Below are 26091 nucleotides of genomic sequence, written 5' to 3' on the forward strand. Positions count from 1 at the left end.
CATTATATTATATTCATACCTACTACAGGCGGTGACCCCACTTTGTATGGAGCAGAACAGCGATGTAATTTATGGAATGAAGGTAATCTGGACGTCGTCTGTGGTGGAGCACCTCTCCAGCTACTAAAGTATCAACAGTCCAGAAATATTCTAACTTCAGCTTTTCTTTTGGAGGCCTGACAAAACAACGGGCTATAGATTCCCCCTGATGCTCTGTACGTTGCCTGCTGAGATGCAAAACCACGACAGGCTCACGTTTCTCGGAAAATTGGAACGAGCTTCATCGAGCTCCTGTCGAGTGGGATTGTATTACTTTTCTGCTCGTTTGTGCAAGTCACCACAATAGCCTTTTGTCTCCAGTCTTTTGCTGCTCATCCATCTCCCTCTACCTCATTGTAGTTTTCACCGCCAACAGCTGCTACAAGTCAACACAAACTGTCCTTTTCTGAAGGTTTTAATCCCTCTGCTCTCTACATTGTCACATCAGTGCCTGTAAAACGCTTGCAAGATCAGAGGTGTAGAGTGAAAAGTAAATGCAAAATTGTTCTGTGTGCCTTTAAGGTGTATACCTGGTGCGCTTTGTCAAATAAGGGTCTGGTACCTGTAGTTTAAATAGTTGTGATGTCATTTGTTTGACGATAACCCCCGACGGCAGGGGATAAATACCTCCTACTCCTAAATCTCCCCAGGTGAAATGTAGCAAGTACAGGTTAATCCAATTCTGAAACGAAAGGTTGTGGAAGCCTCAACAGGTATGAAGGAGGAGTGGTTGGAATGGGAAAGTAAAAGACAAGAACGGCTGGCGTTTAGGGTCAGGGTCATGGGGAAGAGCATGGAAAACCACAACTGTTGATGCAGCAGTCAGCGGGCGACAGACGTTGCCTTCATCAGCTAGGACCTTGGTTTTTATACCCTCATCATGTGAGATTTAGTATTCACCACATGCTCAAAACCCTACGGTAGCATGAGGGTGTGTGGGACATCCTGCTGGGATGGCAGACAACTGCTGATGGACATTGTAATATTAATACTGTTAACAATAATTGCAAGTTAACACAACACAAAAAATTACTATGTGTATTTTGCAACATATACCCACCTTTTCCTTGGTTTTCATAATTATGTCCAGCACTGTACATATGCACGTTATACACAGCAAATGCATGCAAACATGCACGCAAAACTAACACCAATGCTTTATTACTCACCTTCCTCCACGTGTGTTCCTATATGCCAATAATGCTGCAGTCATGTCAATACACAAATAACTACAAGAACACCAGGTCTGGCAGCAAGGAGCTACAGGGGATTCTAAGTATCTGGACCCATGTTCCTGATGCCAGTGCCCTGGGAGCTTTTAGAAAGCACGAATGGCCTGAAACCGCTTCACTACCATGCATCCAAACAGTCTTCCCCTGCTTCACAAGAGCGCAAGAGAGGGTGCATCTAGGACCGTCAGTGGTGTTCTCTGCAGCTGCGCTACATCCCATTCAGAAAAACACAAGCAAAACAAAAGCAGCGGGAGCCTGGTTATAAAAAAAACAAAGTGGGAGGTTGCCTTTATTCCAGTAAACTTGTACAGAAACATAGCAACAAGTCCAAATTAAACATTATGACCGTAGAAACATTTAAACATTCAAACTGTATTGGTACAATGACGACTCTTTCAAAAGGCCGCCACCTGCACAGCCATCTGTCACATGAACGACTGAATATATATATAGATATATACATACCCATTATCAAATTCTTTTTACAGGTTGCAGAACCACAGATGTTGTAACAGCAATATATATTCACTTCTATATATATTTGCTTGTGGGCAATCCCTTCTGAAATAACCTGGTTTTCATCGTTACCTGGAATAATTAATCCGAAACAGCTTGCGTTCCCGAGCGCTACCGTATTGACAATGATCACATTTGGTTTCTATAAATACGGGGATATTCCATGGTGTGACACAACATACAGTTAATACTGTGCGTTTACACGTCTGCTGGATGGCTCATGCATAGCGCGCCGAGGTGGAGGGCGGCAGGGGCCGGCCGGCCGGACGGGCGCGCACCGTTACTTGGTGGAGCGGCGCGTGGGCTCGGACGCCGTGGGGGGAGGGGGGGGCCCCCGGCGGTCCAGGTCCTCGATGTACGCCATGATGAGCTTGCGGCGCTCCTCGGGCACGCAGTCCAGCACCAGGTACCGCTTATCGTTCTGCAGGATCTTTTCAACGTCTTTCAGGTGCTGGTCTGACTCCTGTATCAATTTCCGGGATCTGGGCGTTTTCCGGCACGTTGGGGTGGACAACGAGACGAGAGACGACAAACACAAACAAAAAAAACCCTTTCAACTTAGACCGACACTTTCACAGAGTGCGATAAGCTGTTGAAGTGAAACACACTTGGCAGCAGTCAGCAGGAAACATAAGTGTAAGTGCTGCTCCGTCCGAGATTAAAACGAGGGGCCCCATTAGCAAGACTTCAGACGCTACAGCAGCGAGATCAGAACGAGACATTTTTTTGCAGTAAAAGCAGAAGCCAAAGTTTTAAGAGGATTCACATTATCTTAGTTAACATTCCCACGTGAGGAAACGGAGATGTACTGCAGGTGTTAGGATCTTTGCACTCCCACCCCTGATCAAGAACTATATGCCCAAATGGTTAAGCTTGGCTGGACTACAACACACTTTGCTCTGCAAACCAGAAACGTTGCTCACCTGTATGTGATGAACTTTGTTTCTTTCAGAAGCGTTCTGAAGTCTGCTTTGGCTGTGATGTATTTGTCTTTGATGTAGTCTTCAAACTCCCTCTGTTTTTTCTGAAATATGAAAGAATTCAGCACATTAGGGTTTGTTTCGACACAATGACGCGTTACAAGGGAAAACGTGCGACTAGCTGGGACGCAGAGTATTGCAAGCAATATGAGAACCCATGCCCACATCACAGATAAAGCCAGGGGCTAGTGGCAGGGCTCTCGTTGGCCTTACCCGGTCGCTACTTGAAAACTTGATACAGCGAGGGTCTTCCTTAATAATCTTTTTCACTTCTTTCCACGTTGTTGTTAGCGTTATCTGAGGAGAGAAAAAAAGAGGATACGTCTCAAATTTTTGGAAGCAACAAAAACTTAAGTAAATCATGATGTGCTTGGCCCTTTCCTGCCACATTCTAACCTCACTGACCCCAACTCACGTGGACATTATGCGCGATGTGAGCATAAATTAGCCTTAAAATTCTTAATCAAACACGAGTCTGGTTTCTTGTCAATTCTACGTGCTCTGCTTCCTTCATGACCCATTATAAATGAAAAATGTAATTTTTGGAAAAGAATGAAGGACAGTGCCGGGACTAGTCTGCGACTCCAGACTAGCGTGAAGCCTTGCGCTCTGCCTTACCGACGTGGTTTCGTCCAGCAGCTGCCTGAAGTGCTCCTTCTTCTTCTTGGTGAGCGACTCGATGTGCTCGTTGAAGAGCTTCTCCTTCTCGTCCCGCTCCAGCAGGGATGCCGACTCCCAGCGATGGTCCTTTCGTAGCGTCCGCCGGGTGTCCGACCAAGAAACGTCTGAGGAGCGCACCTGCAAGAGGATAACATGCTCCATCAAAGCCCAGGCACACGCACTCCGGGCGGATTTCTCTCCCAGAACAGAAACTGCGTGGATGAGACAGACGAGATCCTGTCCTCTTAACTTTAAAATATTCTTTCGGACCATAGGAAACTACAACTCTGAGTGTCGGGGGCTGGGGGGGAAGGGGGAATTCAGATTTCCCTCTAGGCCAACCCTCCTAGAGGGCTAGAACCAGCAGCAACAGCCCAGCTAGAGGGCTGCTAATGGCCAGTCTCCTTCGCCCCTGCCGTCAGATAATGATGCAAATATTTCAAAGCTTCTGCAAATCAGAGGAATCTGAATGTCAGTGAGGAGTTATAAATAAATAGGGGGGAAAACGTGGCAGTTTGATACTCAATTCTACAGCAATAAAAAAACTGGGAAGCCCCGACTGAAGTCACTGGTTCTCGATTGAAAGGATAACGATTCAATTATAATGAGCCACAGTTTGGAACATCCATCACTGTGCCGTAATGATCTGTGACCTCTCCAACAAAGAGGTGTGGTGTGCAAGAGCTGATAATGATTATATTCTACCCTGGGAGCAAAAGAATTAGAGAAAAAGTAAATTAAATTTGGCATTGTCAGAAGTCACCCACGTAAGACACGGCAATATGCACCGTATATATAATACATTTAGCACGGGTGATTCTGTGCTGCTGGAAAGTATCTGTGAGAGCGATTTGGATGTTTATGTAGATGATTTTAGTCCTTATCAAGACAACATGGGGAAATAAAGTAAATGCTTGCATATATCCAAAAAGGTGTGCAGGTAAAATCCAGGAAAGTTAACAAGAATGTTTGCTAGTGTCAGGGGATTGTTCATTATGGTGGTGAAACATGATCCAAATATCACATTCTGAGGAGTACAAAAAAACAAACAAAAGGGAAGTCGGAATAAACTTCTTTTCTCAAAGAGAAGTGGATGCCTGTAACTGGTGAAGGTATAAAATTACCATGAAGACTTACTATGGTAAGCTTTAATAATGGCCGATTCTTGAGCTGAACCCAGGTAAAGCAGTCCTCACCATATCGGACAACAGAGCCTTGAAGTGCTGGATGGCCTCCTCTCTCTTGTGCTGCTCTCTCTCCCGGTCAATCTCCTTGGTCTGCTCGGAGCGCGCTTTCTGCACTTCCCTCTCCCTCTCCCGCAGGCTAGCCTCGATCCGAGCCTGCCGTTCCAGCTCCTTCTCTTTGTCCGAGTCGAAATTCTGAGCCGCAAGACAAAAAAAAGCCACCTTAGTGAACCATGTGGAAAAATATTACCCACCTCCTCCCGACCTCCACAAGCTCACAGTACCCACGAGCAGTAAGTATAGACCAGACGAGATGAGCTCACACCCCATTCCACCTCTCCAGCCACTGTAAAGAGGTGATCACACACTAACAGCAAAATTACATCTATAATAATGCTTCTGTCATATGGAAGATGACAAATGTAACAGCACAAAGATGCTCTTTAAAGTAGCATCTTCAGTGCTATGTCTGGATGATGTTTCAAAATTTGAACAATGTCACAGCCAAGTGAAGGGGGAGACAGTCAATTTCAAGATGAAAAGCATATTAAAATGAGAAATGCCAACCTTAGCCTGTTTCTCCACGTACTGCTTGAATAACTCTTCCCTCATAGCCGAGCTCTCCACTGCCTTGTAACGATGATCGCTCTCCAGTTTGTCTTTCACTTTGCTCCAGCGCAGCTGACCATCAATGTGGTGGTCTGACAGCAGCTCGTAGAAATCATGCTTCACCTTTATGCATGGAGACAATAGAGGATGGCACACAGGCAATGAGAAGGAGGAAAATAAGCTTCTCCATGAAAACATCTGAACAGATGTACTTGTGTCTTAAAGGGTGCATATAGATAAGCATAGTAAAAGAATATCTGACTTAACAACCAACCAGTTTGGAACTCTCAGTTGTAAAATCTCAAGCTACAGCTCCTGCACTGCACAGGTCAAAATTAGACCTACAGACAAGCACATCTGCAAGAACCAGTCCTTTGGAGCAATGCAAGCTCCACACTGCCGCACCAGAGTGCTATCTCCAATTCAAGGAGCGGCGCGTCTTGAAACATCAATACAGGCTTGCAAGTTTCCTGGCAAGTCGTAAGAGCTTGCCTGCCCTGAACAACGCACACTCCACCCTGGTGGAGCTCTGCCAGTTGTTTCGTTGTCTGGGGAAAGCCTAGTCGCGGCTGGCCAGCAATGTGACCTAGGTTCGAACCGGCAAGATCACGCTACAGCTCTCAACGAGCACCTTTACTGGTCGAGCCATGCAGGAGTCTCCAACATCTCACCTTTAACTGGAACCTAAACTCAGCACCCACGGGTCACACAGCAGGGTTTTATTAAGAGGAAAAACAGGCACTTGAGAACTGAGAGGGCTGTATACCTTGGAAAAACTTAATGCATCTATAACATTTGCGATGTTATCATAAAATGAATTAAGTTAGCATAACAGGACTGATTTGTTTTAATCGTGCCAGAGAAATCGGAAGACAAGGTACAAATCCTCAGGAATAAACCAGAGGCGGAAACGCTGGAGACTGGTTAAGCGTGTCCAGAGCTGTGTATGGCCCCTTCAGTGTATTTATACATCACCAATTTCAGTGTAGGAACGGGAGAGGGTGGTTAATTGTGGCTGCGAGACTTGTTGGAACGCAGACCGCAGCATGTCTGTGGTGTGCAGGGCTGGGATCCAGGCTGAACAACTATGTGTCTGGTAATGAACTCCTCCGCTGACCCCCAGCCTCCCCACTCTGCCCCCCCACCTGCTCCCCCCTGCCAGGTCACCCTTGCCATTCCTCTTCAGGCGACATTTCAGACTCATTAATCTTTAACATGTGACCTTTCATTCTGAGAGGCAGTCTTTTTTTTACATCTGAACTGTTTACCCTCACGATTAATATGCCTGCTTAAGTGCAAGGCTTTAAACCTAGATAAAAGCTCATTTGCAGAGTGAGGCATAGAGATGCGTAGGAACGGTTATTTTTTTAAATGGAAGGTGATCACAAATTAGTTTCAAAATATCAGTATTGCAACTTGAGAGTCTTTTAAGATCTTCTGACCTTAAAAAGCATAAAAGTGATTAAATGCAAGAGAAAAAAAGTCAAACTGTGCAATATATACACATAGTACTCTGCGTGGTACTTACATACAACAACAAATATAAATGCATCCAATACATTTCAAGTACTAATTGCTACAGATACGTTGAACAGGCATCAAGAGGAAATTTTTTTTTCTCAGAAGAGAACCAAACGATCTGGAGAAACAAGCACACCAAGATATACTACCAAGGACACCAAGGTATAGTACCAGCAGTGGAATTATTACTGCCTTGCACATTTCAGCTGAACGAATCCAGTCACTCCTTAGAAAAATCACCCCTTACTTAATAACACCCATCAGCCAAAGAATGGGATTCTTTCTATCTGGGCCCTTCTACGCAATAGGAGTCAGACAGGTACGTGAGCTAGACCCATCTCTTCGCAGTGAAGCAGACTGGCTGCCTTCCACTGCCAAGGAAAATATTTATGAGAACAATTACAAACGAGAGGAGGCTATTCAGCCCATCAGACTCGTATGAGAGTCAGTAGTTAATTGATCTGACGAGCTCATCCAGTCCTTTATTGGAAAAACCCAGATGACTGGTTTCAACCACAGGGCCAGATAGGTTATTCCACATTCCCACAATCCTTTAGGAAAAACGCGCCTCCTGTTCTCAGTTTTAAATGCACTTCTACAGTTGCCACCTGTGACGTCTGCTTAATGTTTCACCGTACATTGTGAAGAAGTCTTCTGGGTCGACGCCCAATACCCTTAAGGATTTTTAATACTTGTACCTGTTCCCCTATCCTGCAGGCTGTCACTGTAGGACATTACCTTAAACTCCTAAACGTATCTGGTTACTCTTCACTAGACTGATTCAAAATAAATCGGATGAATTCTCTATAATACGGTTAGCATACATACATTACATTCTAAATGAGGCCTTACTAGTGCCTTATAAAAATGTAGCATCTTTGTTAAAAAATAAATGATTTTAACTATATATCCTAAATTTGTTTGCCCTTTTATAGCTTTTCCCCACTTCATCTAGATGTAAATAAATGTGTTCAACACCCAAATTCTTTCATAAGTAACCTTATCTCAGGTTCTCCCTTTTGTTCTTACAGTATACAAAACCCTGCACTTGTCTACAGTAAATGCCATTGGCCAGGTATTGGTGTAGTCTTGAATTTCAGCTCAGTATTCTTACATTTGCTGCATTTATTAACATTTGCCAAATTTCTAATCTGCCAATTGGAGCAGCATATTAGCTGTATCAGAATCGAGATCATTCATATAAATTAGGAAGAGAACTGGTCTTGGTACAGACCCTTGTGGTACTCCACTAATGAAGCTACCACTCTATCTGTACTCCTTTACCTAAATGTAGTGTTCCTTTATTTGTACTGTTTTCTATTTGACAATTCTCAATCCAACTGATTAAAATCCGATCCAAATAGGGTGCTCCTGTGTGGAGAAACAGCACTCGGGCTCCATGTCAGGGTGACACATCTAGCAGTCCTATGCTGTACGGCACCTTCTCCGAGTCCGCTGTTCTCGCTCATTAACCCATGGGCACAACCGAGCGATCTCTGGCCTTACCTTCTCTCCCCGCGTTTTGGAGTCCTCCTTCTCCTTCTTTCTGAGAGCGGTCATGAACTCTATGAATATGGCCTCACGGTCCTTCATCTTCTCGATGGCTTTGAACCGCGACTCCTTTGCATGCTTCGTCGCAAACTCACTGAAGGTCGTCCTATGGGGTTAGGAGGATGCTCATTATAAAAGCTACTACTAGGTTCCATCTTAACAGTGAATATAGTTTGTAATGTTTTTGACACACCGCAAAATGTCTTAGCTTCAAATGCTGCCAACTTCCTCAATTAAAATAACTCCTAATAACACTGGGATCTGCATCAATTCCTAAACCTCTCCCTCAAGTCTCTGATAATGGGCCACATCTGCCTTGTACAAGGCTTTCCAATGCCTGCTCTTATTTAATGCAGCCCTCGGAAAATCCTGCACACCCCTAGCTCTGCTCACCGGGGGTTCAGTTTGGCTTCCTCCATCATCCGTCTGAACTCCTCCTTGGCCTGCATGATTTTATTCTTCTTCTCCTTCCTCTCCTCCTCCGCCCTGGTCTTCACATACTGGTCGAAAACCTGCAAGGGAGGAAGACCCACAAGAGGGCAGCCGATTCCGTCAAGGGGTCCGGATTTAATCTCGTCGGCATTAGAAGATAGCAGAGGTCACAAATGAATGGAGGCCATTTGGCCCACCTTGCTCATGCTGGCATCTTAACGATCCAAGGATCTCCCCAGGCCGTCTCCCGACGGATCCAAAGTAATCCACTCTAACAGCGTGGCTGGGGAGTGTGCTCCAGACACCCACAACTCCAGCTAGCAGAGATGAGTGCTTCCATAAGTCACTTTATCATCACCCCTTTGCTTTTCCTTTTTTTTTTTTTGGCAAGTATAGCAACCTAGTGCACTGCGGCCTCAGCTCCAAAATATGCAATGAAATTACAAGACGAACTCCACCAAAAAAAATTCAAGGGTTGGACAAAACAGGACATTTGGTGACACTCTGGCTTCAGTACAGCCAAGCTTTACTCTTACTCTGTGAATGATACCTTATTACGCTAAATGCCTTGATGCTGTATTAGGTGGCACATCATAGGTAGTTTTTGGCGTTTAAGAAAAACATACCTCCCTTTTAAAGGCAATCAGCATTCACTGCCCCTTCACTAGATCCCAATAACCTGGAACTAGAATACATTTTAGCAAAATGTTCTCATACATTCTGGATGCAGAATGTTTTCCCCCACCATTAAGCATTTGTTAAAATATTTCAATACCGAATATGGAAATTGCGAACTTGTCGAAAAGAATTCCGGTTGGGAGGTTTTGTTCAACAACTGGCTAAAATAACATGCAACTAAACAGACAAATCGGCTGGTAAACTGCAGGACTGAAACATGCTCTGGGATCAGTATTCAGCATCGCGTCACCCGTAAAGTATTCTTTAGGGACTGCTGAATCAAAACAGGAGGCGAGATTTAAGTCGAAAATATCTTGCCTCATTTTGCAATTAACAAATTCGGTGCATTTCGGGTTTTTATCTGGGAAACAATCTGCCAAAATATAAGTTTAAAAGGGACGCCATTTGTAAAAACAATACAGGGCACTGGTAATCTAAAGACTTGGGAGTTTTCATGTGAGCCCTGCTGTACACGGAAAGTGAAATGTTTGCAAGAAGACAAATCTTGGTCGGCTTCTTTTACCTGCTTCCTTTCCTTAGGATTGAGTAGTAGATATCGGGGATCAAACACAATCTTATGAAGCTCCTTTTCCCATGTTGAGAAGGCTGAAACCTGAAGCAAGTGGGGGGACAACAGAAAAATAGGTCTATAAAACAAAGATTAATTAGGTAATTATAACAACCACTCTTTGCAGCAGGTAACCTACTTGTACTTGCAGCCTGCGGAGCCCTAAGAGAAGAAGGCGGGCATGTGCGTTTCATCACTGAAGTTATCATCTCTAATAAATGACTAGCAGTGGGGAGTGTGGTTGAGCTTTATCACACTAATTGGCGCAGACTGGCGCTATGTAATTAAGCCAAAGGCTTTCTCTCCAATTACTCATTAAAATACCTACTGCAGTGTGCCATTTAAAAAAAAATAACGTTAAAAAAAATACAGTCAGCCAGAGGCCAGGCCTTGATGTTTGGTCTTTTGATATCTAAAAATGTCTTTTTATCTCTTCTTTTAGGGGAAAAGAAAAGTAGCAACCTTTCAGCCTGACTGTTTTTTTAACTGGGTATTAAACAACCTGAAATCAAATGTCACATCAGCACAACTGCTACAATACATCACATCCAATTGAGGAAAAACAAAGCCGAAACAAGTGCTGGCCCTGTTCTTCATTGTTACAATACACAAGAAACATCTAACAATCCGTTTGCACCTTTTCTTTGAGGATCTTTTGAGAACTCCCCATCTGGCCTTATTAAATATGCAAACTGGGTACAAAAAGGGTAATGAAAAGGGGCTGGAAAAAACACTATCAACTTTGATTTTTGGGTTAAGGCCTCAAAAAGCCTATTGATGTGACCTGCTTTGCAATGAGATGCCATGACAGAAGATATTATAACGTAAATAAGAGAAACAAAACACTGAAAATAAAGAATGAGCAAACCACAAAGAGAAACTGACATGTTATTGTTGTGATAAGCCAAAAGTGACTAGAATTTTGTAAACACCATGGAGCAGAAGAAAATCCCATTACATAATACTTAAGAAACCATGGAGGCTGTGAAAAAAAATAAGTTTAATAGATACCCTTGCCCAACATTGATTCTGAATTCAAGCACAGCCACTACTAGCTGAGCAATGATAGTCAGGCCCAATGCTGAGCCTTGACATAATAAAGTGGGAAAGGCTCGCCAAAACCCTGCTAAAAAAGGATCAAAATCATCCAACGGTAGAACTACCAGTAAATCAATACTCTCGAGAAAAGACACAGGCATCGGGTGGTAACAGAATGTCACAAATCTACTTTCCAAACTCCAAAAAAACTAAATTCTCTTTTCACTTATAAAAGAAACAGAATGAAAGAAACCCAGATAAAGTGGGGAAGGAAAAAAAAAACAAGGTAAAATAAAATCAATACCAAAAAAGGTTATGAATATTAACTGAAGATTGTACCTTCATTGGCTTCCATTTAGATTTATGTTTTTCTAACATTACAGAGCTGGTTACACAATTGCGGTTGGATTGAAGTATTTTACCCCTCTCTCCAGCAGCATGTCCTTGAATTGTTTCATGCGGGCTTCCAGGGGCACAATGGCCCGCTCTCGGGCGGCTTTGATCTCTGCCTCCATAGCTGCCTCTTTCTCTGTGTCCGCCTCTTTCACTTCATCCTTCCTGCAACGACAGGTACACCCGTCAGCCGGGGGGGTGCGGGGCAGCTGGGGTGGGTCTGGGTCTGGAGTGAGGGGGCCGTATGGCTACCGTCCTTGCAAATGTGGGACACTTGCGAGAGTTGAAACCAAACTGACGTTTTCACAGGACGTGGAGTACTGTAGAAATGACACTCAATTTTGAAAAATTACCAGAGGCCAGGAATTTAATCCAAAAGCAATATCTGGTTTTCGACAAGTCAGTAATCAGGTTTTGGGTGAAACAAACTGGCATCGGAAACTGTAAACACACACAACACCAGTGTGTTGAGTAAAACTGTTCCCCTTGAACGGCCATGCTAACTCGTCACTTATGTCCAAGAACAAGCCTCAGTAATATTACTCCTCTGGCACCCAAATCAAGCAAAGAATTTCTTCACACAAGAGCAGGCATTACCTTAGAGGCCCAGGCTGGTCAGATCAGATCTATAGGCGTTACCTGTAAAATATCACCCGTGCAGCAAGAACACTGTTTGGGGGGAGAAAAATGTGCTGGCTTGTAGGCTCAAAAGGCACTGGAAACTGTAACAGCTTGGGAGACCTAAACATTAGGGACTTAAAGAACACATGGTCCCCTTGAGTGGGATGTCAAAGACCATCAATCTGAACTCGCTTGACACCAAAGTGATCAAAATAGGCACAGACCAGTCGATCAATCAGATCTTGTTTTGCAGAAGGTACGCTTCCTGTTCAGCTCCATCTTTTCAACCTGTCAGCCCGCTAAAACACTCAACTACCAGGAACACATCTTCATCTTAGAACAATGAATTCTTAAATGGTTGTTTCTTTGAGGTGCAGAGCCGCCAAATATTTCATGTTACTCACTTTACGATTCATGCAACAAGAACATTTTGACATGCACCTTAACAAAATCAAAGTTTTAGGGTAAAAAACCCCAAGAACTAAGGCAGGTCTTGAACTTTGTGCTTGGTAGGTTCCACACAAAGATGTGTCTTGGGTGAAGACACTAGATTAATTCATTTAGGAAATATAACTCTCCCACTTCCTGGTATACTTACTTCCTCTTCTTTGCCTTTACAGGTTCATCATCCATCGCTTCCTCTGCTGCAGATTCCAGCTCCTCCTTACTAAGCCCTGCAGTGAATTTAACAAGTCAACTTTAGCTTTATTCACAGACAACAGGCGGCACTGAAGGACCTGGGATGACAAGGCAGTCATGTCAGAGGAACAACTTGACTAGGAACACAAACGTAAAAAAATAAAAGCATTTTCATGAGCAATTAAGTCATCAAACCAGCATGCTGTACAAAAAAAAAATCAACATAACACAAAATGGCATCATAAAGGATTTCATCAGTTTTTCCCAGTTCATTCCCCTAAAGCTGCAGTGTAGCACTGACAAACCTGACGCATCAGAGCAGCTCATGGGTTGCTAAACCCTTTGCGTATATGACAATCTCACCCATTTTCCGGCTCTCATCCAGGCCCTTCTTGTGCGGCGGCTCCTGGATGATCTTGTCAACATCGGCTCGGCCCACCAGCTCCTCGGGCCGGTCCCACATGGAAAGGCGAGTGGTGGGGTTGTAAAAGAATACCCTGTCATCCCCAGTCCACACCACACACCTGCAGGCACACAAAGCAGGAGTTGGAAATTTCAAAGGCATTTCTCAGTGAGCACATGGAAACAAAAGGAACAGCCTACAATGTAAGATAGAAGTATGAAACGGAAGCCTAAGAAACACAAGACTTGTTACGTACTGAATCACTGGCTTCATTTATTGTTTTACTGGCATGTTCAGATGCTGGATTACTGAAAACTCAGACCTAAAGATACTATAGTTCACATACCTTCTATTTTCCCCATCTATTGAAGATTATACAGCAGCCACACACACTAGTCTATTAGTCAGTTAGTAATTGATATGAGAATTTCAATGGTTGCAAATCAAAATTAATGGTATTTCTAAAAACACATACTAAGTTATGGTCATTTTGGACTAAATCAAGCCAGGCTTTCAAGGTTGGGTTAAAACTTTAAATCACCTCTAAAAAAAGAGCATGTAAAGGAAGATGAACAAAGGCCAAGCCCTAGCCCTCCTGAAAGAGGTGTCTGACTAGGGCTAGAGGGCGTGCATGCCCAGACAGGATGAGTCGTCCTCAGAAAGGCCTACCAGGGTGTTCCTGGGATGGGGGACGTGGCCACAGGCTTCGCTTTCTGAGCTGCTCTCTCCTCCTCCGTCATCTCCTCCTCCTTCGGCTCCTGAAGGACACAGTGTCACAAAGGTTAGGAGGGCAGCCCCACATGCCCTTGCTGGCATGGTGGACTCGAAACATGCCCTGTTCACCACATGCCCCAATTCCCAACTTTGTGAGAAGCGCCATGTCTTCTAGATGTACTCAGTAAAGTCCCTCAGCTTGAAACAAATCAGAATCCCTAACAATTTACAAACATTAGACCAACTGAAACATAGGTGACAAGGGATAAAAAAAACTATCATTTTAAGTTTACTTCAGATTAACTTAGTCAGTTCTACTATTTCTAGTCATCTCCAGCACTTCTGTGCATTGTACAGGAATTACGGACGTCACTCTCCATAATAACAGTAAAAAAATAAACTAAAACAATATAAAGCTATGGATATAATAATATTAAATGTAGAACTGTACAGTAGCAGGGCAGCCATTAGAAATGTCAAAGCAAACCCATTTGTCTGCTAATTTCACATGCTGGTGGGATTGGTGGTGACAAATGTCTGTTTCTGAGTGCCCCCTGCAAACATGCAGTGACATGAGTCTAGGACACTACACTTCCTATAAAAAGCTGCATTTTATTTCAAACAATAGGAAAAGTACCCTCAGTTGAGGAATATGGAAAGCTACAAACAAAAGGAAGCCATTTGCTCCAGCCAGCTTGTCTGTTAGAAGGCAGTTTTTCCTTCAAAATCATCAAAAAATCTACACCTGCACCATCAACAATATAAAAATGAAATATCATCTAATGTTTTTATTATATAAAATATTTCCGATGCATTATGGGTTAAACAAGCTTTGGGAACTCAGAATTCTATCTGCCACTTCTATGGGAAATACTTTTGCGCTGTGAAAAAACAACCCGCTTTTAACCCGCTGGGGCTTCCTAGATTAATTTTGCATATCAGCCTATTAAATAGTAAATATACATTAATAGAGATTTTCTGCTGTAGTAATTACAAAGTCCTGCTGCGGAAGCTGAACGCAGAGTTCTTCCCAGGGGACTCCATAACCAAGTCAGTCAGCTTACTGAGGGACTGGCTAGGACTATGACCTACGATGGCTGCTTGGACAGGAGTAGGACCAGCGTGCAAAGACATTTCTGAGTGGGGATTGGCTCTTACCTCTTTGATCTCTTTTGGGGGCTCAACTTTAGGCTCCTCCTCCTCCATGTCCATTGGCTCAATCTCCTCCTGCGCCTGTTTGCCGGGCTCTTTGGGCTTCTCTGCTTCTTTTTCTACCATCGGAAACACTGGAAAAAAAAACAGGTTTTCTTGAAGAAAGAAAACCACTATGTATTACGCACTGATGAAACATGATGATTCACACAATATGGGTACAGGACTATGAGCGCTAAGAAATCCATTTAACAGAGCCTCAGCAACAGATCATATTCGCATGAACACTAAGTGACATTAGATGACAAATGTTTTTATGGCTGTTCAATAGATCATTAGAAGCCCCTCTGAAGGACTAGTTGATACATCATGGTGCACATCAGACTAGTGTAGCAGAAATCCTTAAATATTTACAGGAGACTAGACCAAATAAAAAAAGAACTAGCAGTCCAAGTAAGTTCTGGAGAGCTTCAATTCTTAAGGTTCTGTATATAACTGAATATCATTCAGAACTGAAGATCTGGAGACCATGATGACGTAGCTCCATCAAGTCAAAAATGGATTCAAATACATCATTAAGAGCTCAGACAGCCAGGGCCTCTGGAGTGAGGAAAACGGCTCTAGAGGCTGTGCGTGTAGGACGCCTGACACCAGCTGCCGGGCCATACCTTTCTCTTTCAGCTCCTCGGGCTTATCCCAGGTCGACTCCAGGGTCCTGTTGTTGTAGTAGTAGGTCTTGCCGTCCGCAGTCTTGTACTCTGACCACTCCGAAAGGGGCAGCGCCCCCGCGAGGGCAGCAGGGGCCGCTGCGATTGCCACCTGGGGGTGCATCATTGGCACTATGGGAGGAGCCATGCCTGGTAGGACACCTGGGAGAGGTCAAATATCACAAGGGCTCCCATTACAATTGCTCAGTCTGAAACCATTTCACAGAGCCCCATCCCCCCCCCACCTCCAAAACAACACACAGGAAAGTACAGCTTCTACAGGACCAAGGTTTACATTTACAAAAAAGAAAATTCAATCACTGTGCCACACACTGTTGCTGTGATGTATTCATGTACTAAAGTAAAAGGCCCAATCTGACGGTTATATGTTGTCCTATATGTTTTTATTTCTAGCCGTGCATGTTGTATTAGATTTTTTCTACTCTAACAGTAGTTTGCACATGCTTTTGTACAGGTTAGCTGGCTGTTTCAATAGGACAGCCAAATACATAAGGAGAGTGAACTGGTTGAGACCCAGATTTGGGACAACTGCTGTGCATCAATATTGGGATACATAAAGTGTTACAAGCTAGGCCTTTCTGACGAAAATAAGTTTATAAAATAATACCCCAGCTAACTTGTGCTAAATGTTTTGAATATTAAAAATCACTAGCGAAATCTCTTGCTTCTGTGTAAGACTATACCGAAAGCACTGTTATATTGCTATTTATTTTTTCCCCCCGAATAAGGAGCCAGACTGTTTAGAGCTATACATTTCAAACTTAGGCATTAAACTGTCAAATTCCCTCTAAATGAAAAGTGCTCTAGTGAACATGCATGCTCTTCTGTTGATAACTAAGCTTAATTTTTCTTCACATTTCAGAAGGACAGGTAACAAAGAAATAGCTAGAAACTTCAGGATGTCAGTAACAGAAACCACACTAAAGCATGCCACAACAAGATGTTACTCAACACATGATTAAAGCTACATCTAAAGAAAACACAATCTCAAAGCAAAACAAAGGCTAATACCTACATGACATCAGGATCATAAGTTACCACAACAGCAACAATAAGAGTGATGCATATATACAGAAAATCTAGTAGGCTAGCTGATCAAATGTGACAATAACAAAACAGTATCAAACTGGCTAGCTATAACAGAGGAGATCCATCTACCCATCTGGATCAGAAAACCAGGTATCAAAGTATCAAAAAGGATGGGTTAAGACACCCGAAGCCTAAAGTGGGCAATTCATTCATGGAACTGTCAAATAAATAATTGAACTCTTCAAGAAAGGGGCATCTAAACTGTAAATATGATATAAACCTAACATTTACTTCCTCAAAGCTTTGAAATGAGAACTAAGCCCTGTTTCCATCAGTTTCTCTCTACTCGTTTGAATATCTCTCTCCCAATCGCAGCACAGTGCTGCCTATCCCCGACACTGAACGAGAGAGAAGGGAAACTCACGAAGAAGGGCACCTAGCGCGGAAACGGCAATAGGACTCCCATCTGAGCCATTCCAGGTTTTAGAAACTTTAGAAGTTTAAGAGTTAACACCAGAAGCTGTACATTTAGCATAGCTTCTGATATAAGTCAGGACGGACCGACAAGATGAGGCTGATGAGTCTGTCCACTGACCAAGGGCCACGTCTTGGAAGTATTAAAATGCACATCTGTGATGAGGCCTGCAACTTGTCAAACCCAAAACGGAAGAAACTGCTGAGCAAAGGCAGTCCAACCGTCAAGTCCTGGCAGGCTTGCTGGGTTTAAAAATCAACTTCTGATCTGCATCCCACTGACAAAGAAACTGTATTCTGACCTCTAAACCACCCATTTTCAAATTCAAATGGAAAGACCTGTGTAATATTGCTAAAGTACTTGTATTTGAAACAAAAAATGCATAGAAAATATTTAAATTGATAATGGGGCAACCTGATGACCTGATGATGGGCAAAACACAAACTGTTAGTGACTTAATTTTAAATGTGGGGTCTTAACGCTAAAAAAAAAAATGCTCTGACAATACTACTGCTTCTGTGGGTGTTGTGTGAGTGATTATGTATGTAAATATAAAAAGCATAGTTCACAACATTCACTAACATGCCAACTAACAAAGAATACTGACTGGAGATGTTTTAAAGAATTACCGTTTTTGTTGGGAGCGATTGTCTTTATATAGGGGCAGCTGACTATCTGCATCATTGCTACACCTGCAAGAACGGACAAGCAAGCATATTGGATACAGAAATACGTCAGCTGCCAAGACAGGTTAAAACACCTACATGGGTATCTCGTCACCTTGCTAACAGGTTAGACATGCAAACTGTGGCTTTGCTATACACACACAGAGTTCATGAACATCTCTAGTAAAATTTTACAGTCCTCTAACCAGAAGGCCTTTACATTCGCAAGAATAAAAAGTCCTTGTTTCTTATTTTAAAATAAAATTAACAGCATGAACTCTTTTACAGATAGAAATCTCTGTGGTCTAGCATTAAGACAGTTCTGCTGACAAATTCTTGATGGCACTGAAGTTCCCAGGTCTTTGGATTACAGAGAGGGAAGACGACAAATTTGGCCTCTTGCACAGTCTAAGCCTTTGCAGAAAAAGACATACATGATTCGCAAAATCACGATTTCTTCAAACCCTCAATACGATCTGAATGTAGGGCATAAATTCATTCAGTTTGGTTCACTGAAATGAACACCTTCAACCCTCAGAAACTGTCACAGCCTGCCTCCTAGTGGTATCTTATACAAACCTTCCCTTCCTGTACTACTTGAAGACCTAAGGTAGTTCAGTAAAACTCTTACAGCCCACATGGAACATGGGCAACTAGAACATCAGAATGACGAAATCTGCAGGATCATACCCTAGAGATCAATTTGCACAGAACATAAGAAGCATAACCTTTCTCTTATGATAAAGAGGGTCAAGCTCAATTCAAACTTGGCTAGGTTGTGTTATAAAATTCACAATGGGGGGTGGGGGGGGATAAAAATTGAAAATAATTACCTAGAGTTTCTCTTCCGTCCAGTGTGATGTGTAATCACTGACAGGTTGAAAATGGTAAAGTGATACTTTATAGCATAGCGATTTAAAGAAAAAAAGGGACACCGTGTGGATGTAAAGTGGAGGAGATGTAACTGTAACACAAAGCACCGATTAAAGAATTGTTACGGCAGCACACACCTCTCCCTGGGCCATTGTGTACAAGGTAACAATTCTCTAACACGTATGACGCGCTCTCCTTGTGTCAAACACAAGGACCTTCAACACACCGGCCTCACAGCAGAACCCACCTCTCTTGCCCAGAAGCGCACACTGTCATCAGCTAAGCTCCAGTACGTTCACAAAGATGCAAAGTATGGGAGTCGTTTGGCTGCGGAAGCTAAATGCAGGATGAAAGCAAGGTGTGGGCCTGAGGGCTCCAAAACCTAGGAAGGGCTGTAATGGAGGCAGGGTGGGAGTTCTGAAATGACTCCAGAGCACTTTCCTGGGCATACAGTTATTTCCTATCTTCAGGATGCTCTTCAGCTTGTGCACGCAGGAACTTTTCGTATGGTGCCTCTCACAAAAGACATTACAAATGGAAGGATACAAGCTTCCATATGCATGCATCTAAAACTTGTCTTGAATGTAGTAAGGATGTGAAAATTCCATAAAAAAAAGCAACCGGCTAATGTTCTGATGCTTCATATGTTCCGATTTTCAGGAAGGCACAATATCCTTCCTCTTCTGTGCATATTATGAGCTGCAGCTGTCCACGTGTTAAATATGGGCTGTGCGGTGGCCCTGTGGCTAAGGATCTGCGCTTGTGGCTAAAAGGTTTGCCGGTTCGTATCCCGCGGCCGGCAGAGAAATCCTACTCCGTTGGGCATCTGAGCAAGGCACTTAACCCCAACTGCTCCATAAGCACCATATAACTGGCTGACCCTGCGCTCTGACCTCAAGCTTCGCTCCCTGTCTGTGGGTCTGTGTGTCTCATGGAGAGCAAGTTGGGGTATGTGAAAAGAAATTCCCAATACAAGAATGTGTATATGGCTAATAAAGTGATCCTAAATCTTAAAAGAGTTTCTCTCTGCGTCAGAGGGAATCCAAAGCAGACAGGACATCACATGAGGCCAATTCCTCACTGTCCAAAAAGCTATTAAGCCAGAGATCAGTGAGGATGCTAACTCTGAGTGCTAGCTCTCTCTTAAAGGGAGGAGACAACGCTAAGCCAAGTCCCCTGCTTACCCTTTCACATTTATCATGGTGCTCACAATGTTGGTACTATAAGAGTTAAGGAAGTCAGAGGAATGAGGCAAAAAAAGAATACCTTCACTTCACAATGAAGACAGCTCCTGAAACATTCCTGCAGCTTTGGAACACCATTAAACTCCAGATGCTAAACTATCAATCAACACAAGAAATGTGAAGTATCTCTTAGAATACAGCCCTTTTCTGACTGACTGGCAGTCTGAGTACACCCAGGAGAGTGCCTTTAAGTAGTTCAGGACTGTGAGCAGTATCAATAATGCGAGAAAAACACTGGTTTGCCGACAAACTGATCGTATGAAACGACGGACAGAATGCATAAAGAGGACAGTGGGGTCTAAGCGTGGGAGAGGTACAGGATGCAGGAACGACGGGGAACACGAGACTGGGGACAGCGCAGAGCTACAGACGGACCTACCAGGCAGAGGGATGGGCATGCCAGGCAGGGGCACTCGGAACGGAGGCACCATGACGGGCGGGAAGGCGGGGATGGCAGCGGTGGGCTGCGGCACGGTGTGGGGCAGCGCCGTCGGGAGGCTCTGGGGCAGGGCCTGCGGCACGGCCTGCACCGGCGTCACTGTAGCCGTGGAAACGCTGACAGCCGCCGCCGCTGCGCTGCTGGGGGCCGTCACCGCGGGGCTCATCTCCGGGGCAGCAGAAGCTGGGGACACAGAGAGACCAGCATTCCAACCATGGGCACAAGAAAACCCTGAACGGATCCACCAGAACGGAACCCGACCTCTGAGTCAGGCTCAACACAGAGGGCCAAGATCCTGAAAGCGAGGTACATTCAGGATTGAAGACTAAACCTGCTTCTTCACACAAACTGGAAAGTGAACGAGGGATTCACTGGAACCTTTCCAACAACTGCCGAGGTCCCGGAATCAATAAGGTACAGATAACTGGATAAACTCTAATGCAGGGCAAGATAAACAACACTCTAATACTCTTGCACACAAGAAAAGAATTAAGACTGGGCAAAGGTGCCAATAACAGTGCAAGCGAACCCCTCTATCTCAAAGCCTACAGGTAAACGTTTATTCTGTGGTGAAGGGAAAAGAAAAGAGACCCAGTGTTTTGGCTGTGGAGACTTCATCATCATGTCTCTTTTGATTTCCTTTCAGTATGGAACAAACCTTTTACCTGTTCCTCTGCACCCTCCACATGCTGATGCGGCTACCTACTCTCTCGCTCTTAATTACACTGGAGGCGTTGCCACTTTGCCCGTCAAAACCACAGTATATTACCCTCTACTCTGCATCAAATCAGGCAACACAGCTGTTTAATGTTTAATAATTTAGGATTCAGGCCTAAATCAACACGCCATGCATACTGCTTTTACTTTCTAATATTCCTTCACACTGGATTTGAGGAAAGCTGCTGAAAAGCGGCGTGCCAAGCCGGGGTACACTGGAGCCACAGAGAGGCGGAGCCTCACCGGCCACGGGCTGCGAGACGGCGGGGGAGGAGGTGGTGCTGCAGGCGGTGCTGGTGGCCAGCGCGGTGGAGGCGGGCTGCGTGGACACGGGGGCGGCCGCGGTGCTGGCGGGGGGCAGGCTGGCCGAGGACACGGCCGCCGCGGCCGCCGCCGCCGCCTGCGTCACCATCAGGGGGTTGAGCTCGGACTGCTGGATGACCTTCACCCCCTCCGGCTTCGTCCAGGAAGACTCCCGCGTCCGCGCGTTGTAGTAATACACCTGGGAGGAGGAGGAGGAGGAGGAGGAGGAGAGGGATGGTAGTGATGTCAGCAGTGACATCTGCGTGCGCAAAAGAACTTGATACTTATCACGTACGCCCCGGTGTTCAACAAGTCTCTCGGCATGTATGCTGTGCACACTCGCACGATTTTTCATTTCCTTCATCAAATTTCATCCTGCACCTTCTAAAACTTTGGATGCATCCATTTTCTCTGGCGCACGTTTTGTTTACCCCATATCACTTAATCTTGCTTTCTAATTGGGGGAACCGGCCAAACCAAATTCATATTCTTCAAAACAAATGTCTCAAAATAAAACTAATTTTCCGAATAAAACCCTATAGATGAGGAGATCACAAGAGCCACAGCTCACTGCTTCTTTTTCAAATACAGTGTCATAAGATGATGAATTATGGGTTTAGCACATTAACACTACAGTTCAATGCACAATTTTCCTGTTCGTTCTGCTGCATATGTAGGCATATTACCTTTCCCTCAGAGGTTTTGTTTTCCACCCAGATCTCCTCAGTTGGGGGCAGTGTAGGGGTGCCAGGTGTGGGCACAGGGGGCATTCCAGGGGGAAATATCATTCCCGGAGGGGGGGGCATGTTGCCAATGGGTGGAGGCATAAAAGGCGGTCTCTGGAAAAACAAAATCAGTAATCAGTCGCCGAAAAATTGCACAATTCAAAGCAGATTTCAAAGAAACTACAGAGAAGTTCAAATAGACGACAGCTTTAAATCTAAGAGCTTTTGCGTTTATCTGGATGTACTGAAGCACTGAGTGCCCACATAACTGAATTAGACCCTGCAATAAAGCAAAGTGACACCAGTTTCTAATTACTCAGCCTCTGACTAGGTAGCAGCAGTTTTAAACTAAATGACCATCTGCTTTGATGCAAGTCTCAAAGCCAGTTCCCAGAGACAATCCTAGTCAGAAATATTCCTTCACACTCCAAAGCCACAGCTGCCACAATCAAAATAATGATCACGTTTCCACTAGCTGTTATAAACCTCAAAGGAAGGTAACAACACTACAACTAAAAAACCACTACAATGACTGGCAAACATATTACTCAAGTCTACCTCAGTGACAGCATGCTGACTCTTTAATCTTTAATCTTATGTACCATAGGGCTGCTTTTGCTGAGGCTACAATCATGTGTCCCGAAACTAATAAACAAGTTCATTTTAAAGATGCATTTTCTTCCACCAGTGAAAAACAAAATCCCCCTGCCTGATCCTGTACTACAGAGGGGCTTCCACAAGTGGCTCCCAGCTCACAACGCCTCACGTCTCCACACGGGGGGAGAGAGGAGCTCAGAACCTCCCGCCGCTGCTGTCCCCTACCTGCAGGTGCGGGGGGCCGATGGGTGGCGGCATCCCTCCCGGCGGAGGTATGGGGGGCATGCTGGGGTCGAAGGGCGGGCGCCCAAAAGGTGGCCGCGGCGGGGGCGGGGGCCCCCTCATCATGCCGAAGGGCGGAGGCGGGGGTCTCATCAGGGGAGGGGGCCCGCGCATCACGGGGTTGGGGGGAGGGGCGGGGCCACGGAACCGCAAGGTCTGCTGCTGCGCCATCCTGCTGGAGGAGAGAGACGGTCCAGAGTTACTACACTGAGGAAAAGGCCATCAAAGCTCACACACATCCCACCACAGGAGCCATTATCATGCTTCAATTAACAACTTGTTAAAATGTTCATTTAGATCACCCGAGGAACATTAACCCACCCCTGATCTGAATTACTCGACAATTCATTAAGTAAGACATCAGATCATCTGCCTTCTTTGGTCTCAAGCAACTTCATCAAAACAGCTGTTAATCCAGTGGGAACCCAGCCCTTAAGAACCAGGGTGCCCCAGTCCTGTTCTGCTTTGTGCTGAGCTGGACCAGGCTGGGTTTCCAAAACCGCACCTGCAGTCTGAAATGTTTAAGTACACACTACTACTAGAAGCTACTTCTCTCTACCATATTTTACCATTGTCACCCCTACATATTCCAAGTGTTTTCACAATAACTGCTGCAGACCAACTGTTCCTTTCACATATGGCAAGAGTTCAGATGTACTTCAGGAAAGAAAAGAGCAAGATTATTGCATCAAAATGTCTAAAAACAAAAAGTGTTTTGGGCTTGCTGGGGCAGGAGTTTTCACTGAGGTTCAACTGAGAGTCAAACGGTACCGCAGGTCACTTCGAGCGCAGGATCAGTTCCACAAGAGACACATCTCGAGTTCGAACCCATGTTTGACCCGTCGCTGGTCACAGTGCAGAACTGGCATTGGGCTGGATATGACTGGAGGTATACAGGGTTTGGTATTAGCCAATGAAACAAGAGCCCTCATGGCATGCAGTGGTGTCAGAGGAGAGGGTCTCCTGTAGGTCAGGTCAGAGCTCATCCCATAAGATGATCATTAACAATGTGGATACGGGGCTCTGTGCCAAGACTTTGGGAGTATATAAAAAGAAATGTTGAGCCTAAATTTACAGGAAAAGGTTGCTTTTTTAAACCCCAACATAATTGAAACAATTAAAAAGATATTACTTCAGTAACCCATCTAACACTCACATGGGAAGATAATTCCAAGTTAACAGTGACTTCACAGGCATTTTTAATAACCATAGGGGCTAAGTCGACAAACAACTGACGACAGAGTGGGACACTGAAGGTGATGAAAGTCCTTAAAATGAGCTCTGAAATCAGACTGCGTGACAACTGTGAACCCTGAAGCAGAGGGTACTTGTACTAACAGGAAGATCTCGCCTCAACTTTTTTTAAAAACGGTGTGGCATCGTCTTCAACAACATGGCCGAGCAGCTTGTTCCAGACTCCCACAACCTTGTGGGAGACGTTCCTGTTGTCTACATTGGGTGGTGTTGTCTGTTGTACTGTGTATGTCCCACGAGATCAGCACAGTGAAGAACTGCAATGTATGTGTACATACGGCAAATAAACTCCTCTTCTGTATCAAGTACCTCATGTCCCGACTGGAGGATCTCATCCGGTCATTTCTTAAATAATCCAGGGTATGGACCAACAACACGGCAGGGGAGCTTGTTCCACACTCCTATAACTCTTTGCGTAAAGAAATGCCTTCTGCTCTTGGTTTTAAAAGAGCTTCGGTGTACTTTAAACCAGATGTAGCTACTGCAAGACCATGATGGAGGTATTTTTCCCCAACAGAGGAAAAAGAAAGGAGAAATACCAGCCACCATTCCCCTCTCCAGTGTACAGGAACGCCTATCCTTTCGGGTTTCTTTTCAACCTCTTGTTTATAGGATACCCAGTTTACAAGATAGAGGCTGGATAAAGGCCCGGTTTTGTAGCTCACGGTCGGTTTTGTCGACTGTTTGTAACCGTGTAGGCTTAGATTCCCGATTAACCCCATGAGGTTAGAATTTCATTTATTTCTAGAAACCGTGTTTGTCACGACCTTGTGCGATTGGCTAGTAGACGTGGTCAGCGAACCGAACTCGGAAAGCGCAATCATGCCTTCCGCTGCTGCGGAGCAAAAAAAAAATAACAACGTGCTTGAAAGTTAAACCAATTATTTTACATTTGGAAAACAACCACTTTTTTAAATATTTGAATTGTGGTGGCGAGACTTGCTTTCCCTCAACTGTAACGATTGAATTAACGAGCGGAAAAGATGCATTTGCGCTCTTCACGTGTAGTTAACTGGCTAGCATTTATTACACAATACGCAAACAGTACGACCACTCGTTTTTTCCACGGAGTTGCCTAAATAAACTTACAGGATTTTACGACTGATACATTAACTGCGGGCTAATCAACCTCGGCTGCCCATCATGCTGCGTGCCCCCCCCCCCCAATGTTTAATAGTTGTGTATACATACAAACAGACACTCGCCTTCCGCGAAATCCACCAATTCATTCATTCGTATTTTCTCGCTTTGGGGACTCAAACGTCGAGTTTTACAAAATGCAGACTTCAAACACGACACACGGCTGCAACAAAGAAGTAGCATTCGCTCCGAACAGATTACAAAAAAACTAGCCGAACTGCTCGAAGAGACAAAAAAAAAGTACTCTTCAGTCATGCAGACGAGACGTGTGTAGCCAACAAGCTCATCGCCGCTTCCAAGACAACATATGTGGGAAAGAAACGCATCTCGAGAGAGAAATATGGATGCTGTTTCATAGCCAAACAATCCCCCAACTTTGTCGCCCTCAGAAAAAAATCTACCCCTTTGACGCCAATTTGTTCATTCGCCATTCCCTCACCTGTTGTCGTTAAATCTTGCTATGCCGTCCGCCTCTCCGCGATCCGCCATTACAGGAAAACAAGCTCTACTCCCGGCCTGACCTTCCTGCAAGGCCTTTCCGCCTCCCTATAACGCTGCCTATTGGCTGATTGTGGTGTCGATCAAAATTATAGCTTCATCCTGATTCTCGATTGGGTACCAGCGAAACGTACGAGCGGTCTGATTGGACAGCTCGCCCGTCGATTATATTCCAGCATCCGCCTCGAGGAG

The 26091-nt window shown here is 44.5% G+C and overlaps 1 protein-coding gene across 8 annotated transcripts; it reads right to left on the bottom strand.

The window, feature by feature from the left end:
• Positions 1–1530: 1530 nt before the first annotated feature.
• Positions 1531–25931, bottom strand: LOC148821046 (transcription elongation regulator 1-like). Of its 8 annotated transcripts, none has more exons than XM_088932075.1 (21): positions 25841–25931; positions 22951–23182; positions 22090–22242; positions 21344–21602; positions 20324–20566; positions 17792–17854; positions 15599–15799; positions 14937–15064; positions 13734–13822; positions 13025–13185; positions 12621–12696; positions 11431–11566; positions 9926–10015; positions 8686–8804; positions 8248–8398; positions 5179–5343; positions 4624–4806; positions 3386–3565; positions 2981–3064; positions 2711–2811; positions 1531–2269 (listed from the first exon to the last, which is right to left on the bottom strand). In XM_088932075.1, exons 1-21 carry the CDS (start codon positions 25888–25890, stop codon positions 2068–2070), a joined length of 3066 nt encoding a protein of 1021 aa, XP_088788201.1. In that variant the 5' UTR covers positions 25891–25931; the 3' UTR covers positions 1531–2067. The 8 variants fall into 8 exon arrangements, with proteins under 8 accessions (XP_088788201.1, XP_088788202.1, XP_088788199.1 ...); XM_088932076.1 differs by having other exon boundaries at positions 22951–23179; positions 25841–25927; XM_088932073.1 differs by having other exon boundaries at positions 14937–15085; positions 25841–25908.
• Between the last annotated feature and the right edge of the window lie 160 nt (positions 25932–26091).

Source organism: Atractosteus spatula, chromosome 14 (genome assembly GCF_055471065.1).
Source record: "Atractosteus spatula isolate fAtrSpa1 chromosome 14, fAtrSpa1.hap1, whole genome shotgun sequence".
Taxonomy (NCBI): Eukaryota; Metazoa; Chordata; class Actinopteri; order Semionotiformes; family Lepisosteidae; genus Atractosteus; species Atractosteus spatula.